This window comes from Pomacea canaliculata, linkage group LG12 (genome assembly GCF_003073045.1).
Source record: "Pomacea canaliculata isolate SZHN2017 linkage group LG12, ASM307304v1, whole genome shotgun sequence".
Lineage (NCBI taxonomy): Eukaryota > Metazoa > Mollusca > Gastropoda > Architaenioglossa > Ampullariidae > Pomacea > Pomacea canaliculata.
Genome location: NC_037601.1, coordinates 5641515 through 5655570, shown reverse-complemented (window position 1 = coordinate 5655570; position 14056 = coordinate 5641515). Strand labels below are relative to the sequence as shown.

Genomic DNA, 14056 nt, shown 5'->3' with positions numbered 1-14056 from the left:
GATTTTTTTCTTCTAAGTATTTCAGTATTTTGAAAGATCTTTAATTGTTGTGGCTTTGACAAAAGAAAATTTTTTCTCAGGACTACGAACATGAACTGATCTGCCACACAGAGCGGGAGAAATTTGTTGTTCCTGTCTATGCCATTGGTGCCCGAGCAATTCTTGACTTTCCTGATGAAATCAACTTCCCTGTTTGCCCTGTCAAATACCCCAGCACACGAACTCTTTTAATCAGGAACATTGGTCAGCGGGAGGCCAAGTTTTCCCTGGAAGCAGAGAAGTAAGTCCTTGCAGTGAAAACTCTTTTTAACAATTGTAAGCTGTGAGGTTAGAGAGATCACTGCATATTTAGAGCGCTCATTGCCTGGCAGAGTTTTAGACAGGAGATGTGGCTAGAAGAGTTCTGATCCTTACTTGCCAGAGCATTCATTTTCCCTTTAACATGCTGACCAAGATGATTGTGGGAGGAGGAAAAATGATCTACTTTGGTTGTCTTCTGCTCAGTCCAGAATGTTCATGATCGAGTCTGCAGAAGAACTTTGATATTGCTTATCTTCCTAAGGTCAGCTCTCAGTGCAGCTTTCACAGTCATGATGGAGGTTTGAAATGACCAGACTCTCTTAGTACTTTAATCTAGTCAGGAAAGCAATGTTTTAGCTTCTCTGTATTCTGTTAAGTTTGGTCTTTAATGGTGTCATCTCCGCAAATTTAGTCCTGATCTCTGTTGTGGATCTGACATTCTGTATGAAAGTTCATATTCCTAGACTAAAGGATTACAAGTAAAAATATGAATATTTCTTACATGCTACAAGAATAAATATTATTACTTTTTCAATAACTCATTACTATTCAACATAATTCATACATTGTCTAACTGTATAATACGAAACTTTGCCATTGTAGGCCATTCTCTGTCACACCTGAGATTGGTACTCTGGGCATTGATGACATCATGCAGGTGACCATTGAGTTCAATCCACAAAAAACTGGTGATTGGCATGGAGATCTCACCATCAGCTATGACACAGGTTCTTGTTATAAAAACACATCTTTATTTGTGTTCTAGTTTGTGAATTTATCTTCACTTACCATTTTTTATTTACTACATAATTCAGACCTCTGTTGCATCAATGTGCAATGACCTAAGGTCAGTTAATAACTATAGTTGCATGCAGAGCCCAGTATGTTAAACTTGTTTTGAAAAAAAAGCTTTATTGTTGTGCTGTCTCCCAGCTTCAGTTTAAAAATTGCATGCAACTTAAAATTATAAGCAGAATCTATTTATATTAAGTTAACTGATCAATTATGGGCATTAAAAAAAATATAAGTTTAAAATTGCACATTTTACATTTTATGAAAAGAACAAAGTTAATTGAAAAATAACAATTTTAACAAATTAAAAAGAATGACTTGCAAAAGTACCAGCATGAACTTTTGATGACTGCTCCTTGTCAGTTTCTTTTTGTTACCTTCATTTAGTAGCATTCATACCAGCTTTCCAATTTGTAACAGCCAGCAAAATCAGGTGATACATAAACATCGAGGTCAAAAAGACAAAATAATGTGCTTTAGAATGAAGATGGTGCATACCTGTTAATACTAAAAAAAAGTAAAATCATATGCAGAAGTTAGTGAAGTGTGGCCATTATTACTTATAAATTTGTTTTCACTTTGTATCCTTTGGCACGACATCCCTCACATTAATTGCAAGTCACCTGCATATGCTACTTGCCCACTCCAATGCTACATATGTTACATGTCCATGCTACCTATGCTAAATGTCCAGTCCCACTCAATGGTATATCAAGCTTCTTATGGACTTGCCTTACCTGGTATATTATTTGGTGAATATTTGAACAAATGACATTAAGTTAGCAAAATTACTGTCTATTTAAAGATTTTCTTTAACTTTGGCATTCAAAGGAGAAAAAGTTCATGTAAGCTTGTATGGGGCTGCACAAGATGCCAATGTTCGCCTGGACAAGAACTCTGTACGCATGGAGAACACATACTTGTCCATGGCATCTCAACGCACAGTTGTGATCTTCAATCGCTCTGACTTCATTGCTCACTTTCGCTGGACACAGTTTGCCACCCAAGAAGAAGAAGATCAGCAAAAACTGCTGTAAGGAGCTTGATGACAACAAAGACAGTCTATATGACTTTCAGTTTATGAATCAGTTTATCACATTTATGATGAAACTTTTAAAAGCATCATTTACGGGGTCTATTAAAATGCATAGTTTGTATATTCTTTGTCTCAACATTTACGACTTACATTTTGTTACTTTAATAATTAGCAACACAAAGATTAATGAATTTTTTTTTAATTACCGAAAGAATAGACAAGTTTGAGTTATTGTAATTTTACAAAACTCCAAAACACAGGAAGAATTTGTGCATTGTCTAACAGACAGCGTATAGAATTGGACAGAGAAGAAAATACAGACACAGATCGGTTCCTTGATGAATGTGTGACAGACCCTACCCTGAGAGACAAGATTTCCATCCTAAGCAGGACTTTCCAGAATAGACAGAGGGTGAGTACTTTTGTTACCTTAAAAATGTGATGCATAATGATTTTTCTTAAATTGTCACTATCATAAAAGGCAAAATCAGCATAGTTTTTGTACTCAATAAATAACATGTTGTAAGGATAATTTTAAAGTCAAAGTTGCTCTGTTGTTTATGAAAGTGCTTTTGCTAATATTTGTTTCCTTTATGTAGAGTTTATTTCAAAGCATTGCTGCTATAACCTCAGCTCTGTTTCTTGGTTACTTTTTTTATTTCTCAATTTTACATGTCATTCATTCTTTCTTCGCACTTCGCACACCTTGGAGGGCTTGATTTTGATATTACAAATGTATGTTAGCCAGGCACAAACTTCCATATTGTGATGGTAATGGTACATTGTTTGCCATATAAGAATTCATTATGAACTTCATTGATGTCTGAGAGAACACGTACCTTTTTGTTAATCTGGTAAATCAAGCATCTTGTAAATCTATTTGTTTGGCAGATTGAATAAAATATACCATTCTAGTGGGACATGCACATATATGCGCGTGTATATAAAAACCTGAATGTCCTGTATGTTCGTGGGCACAGGATCAGTGAATTACATGCACATGCATGTGCATATATGTGCACGTACACACACTCTCATGAAACTTGAGAAACATGGGTAGTACAGTAATTCACTTCTCTTGGAAGATCCAACTTCTCAGCTTCATCTGCCAAAACTAAAGTTTAGAATTTGGAAGAAAATCAAATGACATTCTGATTTAATTATTTCACACAAAAAATCCATGCTCTGTTGAAATATTTTTATTATTATTATATGTATACCTTCTGCATTATTCTAGATGTTAGAGAGAGACCCTATGCTTTTTGAGGATGATGTGATCAAGATTGAACCAGTAGAAGGGGATATCTGGCCTCAGTCCAACTTTGAAGTCAGCGTGGTGTTCAGACCACGTGAAGCTCTTCAGTACACTCGCACAGCATTTTGTGAAATCACTGGCCGCCAGAGTCGCCTGCCTTTACGCATTCGTGGTGATGGAGCAGGACCAAAGGTAGCAGATTCTTATTGTTACAGAGTGAAATTAGAACAATAACTAAAGATAAAATTTGCAGAAGGGAAGACAGACAGCATAATGGAGACTTATCTAATGGCCATTTAGCAGGAGTCTTATCTGCTTCTTTGCTTTACTCAATCCTGACATTATACAGAAATTGATTTCAAGGAGTGTAACCCTATTGAGAGTTTATTTTTCTTTTGAATATAGCAACTCCTTTTCCAGAATGGCCAATAGTTCTTAAGTATTTTCAAAATGATTGTAATCCCAAATTTTTGTCAGTAACAAACACACGCCCTTCAAACTTGTCATGATTGAGTTAACTGGATGGGTTTTAAATTGGTTCTGTATTCACCAAACTGAACTGCATTTTTTTTTCTTTTTTTTTTGTAAGAAGAAATGTTCAGAGTCATTCAAAGTTTCTCCAGCTGTAGGACACTTCTCATTTTGTTGTCACTTGTTTAATTTTTCTTATCTGGCCATATAGTACTTTACTGTGGTGTTTGTTTTCTATATAGAATTCTTTTTTTTTACCACAGGTGGAATTTTCCTTTGAAGTTCTGGATATGGGCATCATTTTTATTGGATCCAAGCACTCATATGAAATAGTGCTGGCAAACAAAGGGGACATTGATGCTATTTACAGTGTTCTGCCAAACAGTTCTCTGTTTGGACCATGCTTCAGTTTCAACCCAGCAGAAGGAATTGTCATGCCAGGGGGTCACCAAGCTATACAGATCGCTTTTAGTTCATCTCATCTTGGGGACTTTTCCGAAGAATTTAGCTTCCAGGTGGATGGTTTGCCAGATAACCTGAAGGTTACTTTGAAGTAAGTGATTGGTTATTTCTTCAATCTTGTCTTGTCAGAAAATATTTTTTCTGTCCTTTATTTTTTTTTTTTTTTGTCTAGCTTGTAGGATGTAATGCTTACTGTTTTCAGGGGATCTGTGATTGGCCCAACCTTCCAGTTTGATGTGCCAAAACTAAAGTTTGGGATTGTGTCATATGGTAAGCAATTTGGATCTCTTTTAAAAGACATTCTTATAAAACATTTAAGAAAATTTAGATATATCTATATATACTCACTCAAGTTGTGAAGGATTTTCCTGACAGGGTGCAAAAATAAAAATTTTTAATTAAAATCATTGTGCTTAATTTTAGAGTGTTTTTTACTGGCTCCTCAAACTTTTCTCTAAAATTTTTACTAATGATCATTCTACATGATTTATTCAAGGATTCAAGCATTCCAAGACATGCACCCTTATGAACACATCACTGGTTCCCATGTCTTTTCATCTCCGTGTCCCTGGAGATGGCACCACGCCCAGCATCTGTGCAACTTCTGATATGGAATCTTTGGGTCATACAGACCAACCTACTCCTCGGCAGGGTATTCTGGGGAGTGTCAAAGAGTTTGACATTCTTCCTTCCACAGGAACCATCCCACCTCAGAGTGAAATGAAAGTGACCATAACTCTGACCTCCAACCAGATCCGAAAATATGAGAATGTGCTTGTAGTAGATGTGGACCATGTTGGGGAAGAGATTCTCAGCCTGCCTATCAGTGCCAAGTGAGGGCTAAATGGAAAAAAGCACTTTCTTGCCTATTTTACCTCTCGTCAATAAAGAATTGTCATTGTCATTGTAGGTTATGATCAGCATATTTCAGATACTGCAGATGTGGATGTAAATGATCTTTAGGATCACAGGCAATGCTGCTCGTGTTGAAGGTTTTAGATGCAGGGCTAAAGGTTTATGCATGATGAATTCAATATGATATGTTTGCAATGATGTTGTAAACTTTTATTATAACAGATTTATCTTTCCTGTATAAGTGGGGTTTTTTAATATGTGTGAATAAATGACACAACTTTACCTGGGATAATTTTTAAGTTAAAAAGATCATTCACCAATTTTTTTTTTTTTGGTCACTGGGGAGGGAGATCTTAGGGACCCTACTTTTTTGTGAGGCCATGCCCACCTCTTCTCTCATCTCTCTTCCTCAACAGTGAAATCATATACCCTTTTCTGACAGCTTGGTCCTTTGGTAGGTAGTTCACTACATGGGAAAAAAAACCTAGCACACCTTCATGTTTAGATGCCAGTGCTATGAACATTTGGCTATTTGCTTCCCATTTTAAAATTTTATTTTATGAATCATTACAGCATCAAACATTTTGCAGGAATCTGATCTTACAATTTGTATAAGTTTGTCATTTTGTGTTTCAGAGGAACATTAACATTTGGTAATCTGCAGAAAAATTAAGAAAATGCAACAAAGACTCTTCCATTTTGCAGGTGCATTGTTCCAACAGTCACTCTTCTGACTCCAGTGATGGACTTTGAACGCTGTTTTCTGGGATATCCATATGAACATTACATTCGTCTTTACAATGACTCTGATCTGGCAGCCAAATATATCATCATTCCAGAAAAGGAGCTGAACATGGAGAATCCTTCCATCCTATATGAAAGCAGAGAGGCAAAGGTTGTCTTTGCATTCCTTCTTTGGATATTCTACTTCAGTTTTTCTTTAAAATGCATTGTAGCTGCTAGCTAGCTTGTTTCTCTCATGGCAGAATTTCTCGTCATGGTTTCTGGATTATGATGATTGATTGATGATGATGATTGATGATGATGATTGGTTGATTGATTATTGAGGATGATGATACTATTTACATGTCAGTTTTTCATGGGTTTTTTTTTTTTCCATCCGTTGTCTAGGGTATTATAGCACCTCATTCATTGTGTGAAGTTCCCCTGATGATCCGAGCACAGATGCTAGAGGAGCAGGAGGTATCATGCTTCGTGGCCATCTTTGGTAGTCAGGAGCCACCTATGGTAAGTGATATTGCTAGGTCTTCATTTGATGTCCAGTGTATTGCTGGTCTTTTACTCTATTTTGTTATCAGCTTAATAATTCAGCAGATTGATCTGTTTGGAGTTGGTTAGAAGTGAGAAACAGTGATCAATGTATTCAAGGGCCAGTGCCCGTACCCAAGGGGAGAGAACTAAACACTGAGCATACAATACGACAATCAAAATAATGACAATCTACAATGAATGACCAGGAATGTAGTTAGAATTCAGTTAGAAAGATGATTCCGTGTGATAGAAGTTTATTATTATTAATATAAGGATATTATTAAGAGTAAAAGATGGGAGTTCTAGAAGACAGGCATGATGAATGTGCTACATTTAGGGTTATAGAAATGAGGCCATCAAATAGGAGAATAATCTAAATCTTCAGGACTGTGTTGTTTGCTTTGGTAACACATTCATGTATATATATATAAGCATATATGTGTGTAAACATCTCTGTTAATAGTTTTAGTTTTGTTTTCATGATAGCATGTGCATGTTACTTGCATTGGGGAGGGACCAGTCGTTCAAATAACCCCACCGAAGGTAGACTGGGGCACAATAAAAGTATTGGTAGACAACACCAAGAAGCTTCTTCTTTCCAACGAATCCCTCATTCCAGCAAAGTTCACTGCACAAATGGTAAGTCCTAAGATGGCATACTTTGACAAGTAGTTGGATAGACTGAATTTAATATTCGAATGTGTTGTCTAGTTGACAGATGAGTGTATGTTGTGTTCAAACAGACACTTACAAAACTACAGTATCGATTTCTCTGATCATAAAATGTTTATTCTGCAAGAATTGTTTCCTTGATATTCTTGTAGCAAATCAGAATGAAAGCAAACAGAGCACAGAACTTCAGTCGCGAGGTTCATGAAAATGGATCACAAGGCACAAAACAAAATTCTTTGTATGCCTTTAAGAGTGCTTCCATTCAGTTTGTCATATTTGCTTTTTATGGTGTAAATCTATATATCAAAATGAGTAAGCAATAGCTGTCTCCAACAATTAATGTGCTGTTCTACTTACATGCAATTTACACCAGTTGTAAGGTGAGTAAACATGCACAAACATATAAAGTTACATTCAAAGTGCACCAAATGTAAGCCTAGTGAGCATGCACAAACACATGTTTGAAGCTAAGTGACCAGATGACAGGTTTCAAAGAGATTAATGTATGAGTTGGACAATTATTTGCTTTATTTTTTTGTTTTCACTTGTTTGTTGAGCTTGGTTTTTAATAGTTCATGTTGTTTTAATGAGTTCAGTCGAATCATTTATTACCTTTCACTGTTGTGGTGGTGGTTTGGAATGCAGTAAAGTGTCAGATGCAGTAAAATAAAGTAAGAAATGGTATGTTTGCTTTACAGCTTCGCCCCAACTCTGTCTTCAGCGTTTACCCACAGGACGGAGAGATTCCTCCAGAAAGTGATCTGGAAATAACTGTCACTGCACACTTGAACGACTGTGTGAGGTATGTGAGCACAGTTATGTACTGTGCAGTGCTAGAAAGATCAGTTGTAGCAGACAACTGTGCTTTACTATTTACTATGGCAGAATGGACAGAATGTTTGTCGGTGGAATGGTACAAAAGAGGTTTTAAACAATGTGTAAAAAGAATAAATGTGTTTGAACAGATTCAATGACAAACTTAAGCTGACCTTCATTGAGAGTCTCTCACGTCTGGTGCCATTGTGTGCATATGGGCAAGGCACCACCATCACGTCTGACCCTCCTCTTTTACCTCTCATGGACTTGGGCCCTAGTTACAGGTATTGTGGCTATAAGTGACTTCCAGCAACATTTTTCCCATTGTAAGCCCTTTCTGTGGTATTACGTGTACTCCTTGCAATAAAGAATGACTTCATTATTGGAGTATATGGGAAAGCCATAACATATAAAAACCAGTGTAAGTTTATCAAGTTTATCGAATTGTCACTTTCAATTAAATGTATGCACTTGTATATCCATTCACACATGCACACACATTTTCTGTCCTATTATTGGATAAAGCATTAAGCAATATTTTGCAGGAAACCAAGAACAACTTTTTAGGTGGTGCTGAATCTAACAGAAAACTGGAAGTGCACTTCTGCTTGTTTATGTTTCTTGTCAGCTAGCAATGGGATAGTAATTGGTTGCTTACTCTGTGTCTTGTACATGAAATTATGTTGGTAAATGTTTTTAAGATATTAGCCATGTGTGTAGAAATGTCTGTGTCAAGCTTAAAGACAACTTAAAGAGACATAATTCATTTTAATTCAGTACGTACCCTAAATAGTTAAAACATGATTGGTCTGAATAGTAAATATGTGCATCTGTCTTTTTTTTTTTTTAACTGTGAACATTAAAAAGATATTTATTCTGGTCCTTTAACTCTGGTCTTCCTTTACAAGTTTGAGGATACATTTGTAAGAAAGATGAAATCCTGGAAAGTACTGCTTTGATAATTTACTGTGTCTGTGTTCTGCACCAGGCAATATATGATATGCAATATTAAAAAAATCCAACTTATTTATTTATAGGATTTTGTTTTTTAAGGTGGTACAAGAAGGAAAGTTATGAATCAAATCAAATATTGAAAAACTAATGGTTTAATCCAGCAGAAATCATTCAGAGATGAATATATAAAAAGTACAGGTGAGCAAAAAAGCATACAGAAAATTAGCATAAAACCAGCCAGCAGCCGGAAGTGTGCATCTGTTTATCTACTAATAGCATATGTAATTCATTAAAGCAATCTATAGTTACTTTTCTGGAATAAAAGGAAGCAAGTACAAGGTTCCTGAATGCTACACAGCCTAAGCGTTTACAGATGTGCACAAGATTTGAGTTGAACAATTATGACTTGGGCCTTGAGGGTGTCAGTGCACAGAAGTTTTAATTGTTTTAAGTCACTTGGAAAAAAAGAAAATAATAAATTCTCCTTTTTGTGTCATTTTAAGTTTGGTTCTGCTCTTTGATTTTTGAATACAGAATGGAGCAAATAAATTCTTGAAAGTCTTGGTGAGAGCACATACCCTCTGGGAACATCAACAATAAACAATATTTAAAAGTTTTAATTTGGAATGTGGGTTTGTTTGTGTAGGAGGGTATTGTTTTGTTTTGGGTATTTTGGTAAAATCTGAACAGAAATCTTCCTGTAGCAGTTGTTTCTTAAAGTAATCTTTATTCAAATACCCAAAATTAAAATTGTTATTTTTATTAGATATGGTATGAGAAAATGGAAGTGAATCAAAATTTTAAAATGTTTACTTAGGAAAAATTATTCATGGATTTTCTTGTTTACAGTGAGCATCCACCTCTTGTTGTCCCTTATGGGATTCAGCACATCTATTCTCACGATGAGTTCTTTGCCGCCTGTTCTGCCCAAAATGGCATAGCATAGCAGCACCTCTTTGATTACCTCCCTTGGTTTCCTACTCCGTATCACATTGAATGCTTCAGGGCATAACTTTTAATTAAATTGTAATTCTCTTCTAGCTAATTCTTTAGCTAGTCAAAAAACACAATAAAATATCAACACAGAATTTTCCCAGTAGCATGAAAATTTAAGTTATAAATTTCATGGGCATGAGACCTCTATGTCCACTGATAGCAATCGCCCCTTGAGGAAAGTCTTCAGGCTGACAAACAGCGGACGGCGCCATCAACAGCTGACATGGATGACTGAGGGCTTCGGCAACAGCTATTCACGCAAAAAACATAACAGGCGAAACCTTCCTCCTATCACACAGTCAAAGAAAAAGGTACAGACCAGTTTTGAAATAAAAGGCTACATGTTCTTTTCATGCTTTTATGGGAAAAAAAACCTTTCTGCTACAGATAACACCTACTTCTATTTCATAACTTGTTAAGTGCATTTGATCAAAGAGATTGTGTGAAATTATAGTTTTATCTTCATCATGTAATGGTCACATCTGCAGGATAAAACTTTCCAAATGGAAGAACTTGGTCCCGTCTTTGAAGTGATGCCAAGCCGCTTTGAGCTGAAACCTGGAGAGTCCATTGACTTCACTCTTGAAGGTTTTGTCAATGAGTGAGTGCAGGAAAAATATTTGTTATCATCTGAGACATAACACAGAGACACCTGCATGCAATCAGCTGAAAGTCAAAGGCAGGCATAATTGGACACAAAGTTTTTTTGCTAAAAACTCATTTTTCAGTTGGTGGTGAAAATGTAAATGTTGCAGCTCCTTGTAGATAGTATGTTCTAAAATTTCAAAAAAATAACAATCAGTAAATTTAACACTAATTTTTTTTTATTTAAAATAAAATAGGTTTGTATGGTAAATCTTTGTGTCATTGTACAGTTGGGTAAAAAAAAAAATTCCAACACATTTACTTTAGATTTAAGGATTTACCTCCTTTAACTCAACACATTTCACCAGTTTCAACACCGCACCATTTTGAAGACGACTATTGCTTGTAGATGAAAAATAATCATTATTTCCTCCTTAGGCTATTGCTTACTTAGAAGTTTAATCGATGATATTGCTCCTTGTGATTAAGAGCAAATAAGAGGTAGTTTTGTTCTTAATCAGTCCTTTCCATGGCCTCATCTGCATCTTTGATAAGTTTATTTCACATCATCAATTTGAAAGGAAGTACATGTAATTTAGAGGGCAGGAACTGTGCCAGATTTGAGTCATAATCCTTGATTATAGTGAAAAGAGTAATTTATATTTCCACAGGCCACAATCTGTCAAAGAACAGCTGTCATGTCATGCCATTTTGGGGAGAACAGGCGGCAAAGAACTCATCATGAAAATAGATGTTTCTGCAGAGTTTATCAGTCCACTTCTTGAGTTCTCCACCAAAAGCGTCTTCTTCCGGGTTGATAAGGTGCAGTGAGCATGCATGATTATGAGATAATGAGTATGAAAACAACTTGACAGTTTGCAAACATGAGATAAAGGCAATACAAAATTTAAAACATTCTATATTGCTGTAGGCGTGGATTTAATGTGGCAAAAAAGTGTAATACTGTAACAGGGTAACCAACCACATGGCTCACACTCGCATTCACTCTGTAATTAACGCTCGAACGCATAGCCAAAGGTTGTTGGAATCTTTATTACAGTGACCGCTTTCTGGCCGCCTGAAGGATTTGGCTTAACACAGAACGTAGCTCTGAGCACAGACTTTGTCCTTAGTCAACCGGGCTGCTGGTTGGCGATGAATCGTCGAGTCCTTCTCTCAAACTGTTCTCTCTTTCTCTTCTCCTCTCAACCTCTCATCCTCCCTTTTTATATCCCCCGGGAGAGTTAATGTGCCATGGGTACCCGGCCGTACAAGATGGCAGCGCTGGCTGTGCTACTGTGTCCACTTGGGGGAAGTGGGGTGTTGGGGCTGGGTGCCGCCCCTTCCTTCTCTCACGGCCTCCTCCATCATCCCCTGGACCCAAAACAAACCAGCACACCAGTCAGCGCTACCTACCTATCAGCCTTCAGCTGGCATCTTAGCCAGCCTCTACCACAATACCACTTCAGACAAAATTCATTGCATGATCACAGGCAGGGAAAGGTTGAGGCTACGTAACTGGACTGTGGAAAAAAGGTGGTGGATAATTTCTGGAATGTTCAACAAGAATTGTGTAAGTAGTGTAGCTTTACAGTTGAGAGGGGCTTTTGGATTTTGGAAGTGAGAGTGGAGACCAGGCCAGCCGCCGAATGAAGCTGAGAATAAAATCTACAGTTATGTGACAAATTCTGTCTTTGTTGTGTTCTTGGGCAACCAGCCCACCCCTTACGTAGCCATCAGAGGCAGATGTGTTGGCTACACTTCTTGATCCTAGTCACCCCCAATGGAGCATAGCGCAGCAACTACACCCTGCAAGTGCATGTGATGTATTTTTGGTTTCTGTAGCATTTTTTTTTAACAGGGTGGGGTTGCTAGCCCCACGCCCAACCCTCCTCCTTCATCCGGGCTTGGGACTGGCAGGTTACCCAGGGGGTTTCCAGGCGGTTGTTGATTACACTAGCACATTGTCAAATAAAGGGAAGTTTGGAAGTCCTACTTTGTATGTTGTCTCAGGCATGCTGCTTTTTCTATGCATGTAGCACTTCTTTATAGGGTTAGATCCTTTGCCTTTGCCTGCTGTAATTGTTGCTAGCTCAGTGTACGACACTAATTCCTCCCCCACCCCATTTGTTTACATGTAGAGTCTATTATTTTGTGAACGTTCTTTATTTTCAAGCAGTTTGCCACTGGCCCTTACCAGAGAAAATCAAATAAGATAAATTGTGTATTTTTGTGACAATTCTGTTACAGTCTGTAAAAGACACTCTTGAGATTTTAACTCGCAGTCTGGAGATCAGCAATATGTCATCACTTCCTCTGACCATCTTGCTGACTCTCAACTACCCCTTCAGCATTCTCCTTTCTACTGGAGAGACAGTACAGGAGATGGTAAGTAACTCTGTGTAGACACAAAGCGGATGGAATTGAAGAATGTGAGCTGCTTAACTCATTCACAACATGAGGAAAAAGAACCCTAGATCACTAGTGATGGCACGAAAGTACATTGGATTAAAATATGTACACCTATAACCCTACAATGAGGACAACCATAATTGATACCGCTGTGTTTAGCAAGGCATTCATTTCTGTAGGAGCAAAACATATGGAAAGAGTTAAATGCCGTAGGCTTTTTTGTTGTAAAGACTCTGACAACATTTAAATTACAAAAATAAAATACATAATTGCTGCTGAATGAAAAAGGTGAAGTGTATAAGTTATATTTTGGATTTAGAGGGTGTAGTGGAGTAGGTTGCAGTTAATAATTACTCTTTACTGATGTTGCTTTATGTGACCATTACTTGTGGCAGGAAACTTGCTTGGAATGCCAACAAAAGCAGTTGCTGACAATCCAGTTTGATCCAGCCTACAAGGAGGATCTACACATTCGGATCATTGATGAGGTGTTACATGTGGCATACAAGGAACACCCACACATTGTGAGTTTACTTTGTCATTTGACAGTTCAACAGGAGGCTACAAAATTGAAGATATTTTTTTTTTTTAAAAGTCCTAGTAGTCATCTTTTACTCAGGTATGCAACACAAAGAGAAACCAACTTTTGGAAAAGTCCCTGAACTAATTTATTTTATTATCAATTATATGTAAACATACCTCTGTCATTGTTAATAACCAAAGTCTCATTAGTAGAAATTTGATAATCACAACAATAGGCAGAACTTAGGCACTATATAATTTCACTTTTATGTTTTACTTTCTTTCATCAAAGGATTATGTATCACTTCGTGGGGAAGTATACTTTCCCAATCTTGAGTTTGAGAAAACTACTCTACACTTTGGCTGCATCCTGAATGATACTGAAGTGACCCGTTATGTGAACATCACCAACAACAGCCCTATGCAGGTGGGATGTTCAGAAATGAGGCTGCTCCTGACAGTCTAAGTTGCTTTGTTCTCCTGCTACTTTTCTATTTTTAGTAAATTCTCATTTATTTATACCATAGGGTTTTTTATTATATGTTGCATTTTTTTTCTCTTATGCTTTCCTTTGTTATTGTTTTACAGCTTGTAATTGCCTTGCTTTCAGTTTGTTGCAGATATTTTTTAATGGTTACATTCTCCACCATTATATA

The 14056-nt window shown here is 36.9% G+C and overlaps 1 protein-coding gene across 11 annotated transcripts in view; it reads left to right on the top strand.

Annotated features, from left to right (window-relative positions):
• The window catches only part of LOC112576655 (hydrocephalus-inducing protein-like), an 87950-nt gene that overhangs the window by 10853 nt on the left and 63041 nt on the right, over positions 1–14056 (top strand). For all 11 annotated transcript variants that reach the window (XM_025259265.1, XM_025259275.1, XM_025259273.1 and 8 more), the window contains 19 exons: positions 81–280; positions 904–1028; positions 1924–2125; positions 2414–2540; positions 3366–3575; positions 4118–4407; positions 4519–4586; positions 4813–5149; positions 5877–6066; positions 6303–6419; positions 6930–7082; positions 7814–7917; positions 8081–8215; positions 10042–10192; positions 10370–10482; positions 11138–11288; positions 12717–12854; positions 13274–13402; positions 13693–13827. In XM_025259265.1, coding sequence (XP_025115050.1) covers positions 81–280; positions 904–1028; positions 1924–2125; positions 2414–2540; positions 3366–3575; positions 4118–4407; positions 4519–4586; positions 4813–5149; positions 5877–6066; positions 6303–6419; positions 6930–7082; positions 7814–7917; positions 8081–8215; positions 10042–10192; positions 10370–10482; positions 11138–11288; positions 12717–12854; positions 13274–13402; positions 13693–13827 — 3075 coding nt within the window. The remainder of the gene's footprint in view (positions 1–80; positions 281–903; positions 1029–1923; positions 2126–2413; positions 2541–3365; positions 3576–4117; positions 4408–4518; positions 4587–4812; positions 5150–5876; positions 6067–6302; positions 6420–6929; positions 7083–7813; positions 7918–8080; positions 8216–10041; positions 10193–10369; positions 10483–11137; positions 11289–12716; positions 12855–13273; positions 13403–13692; positions 13828–14056) is intronic.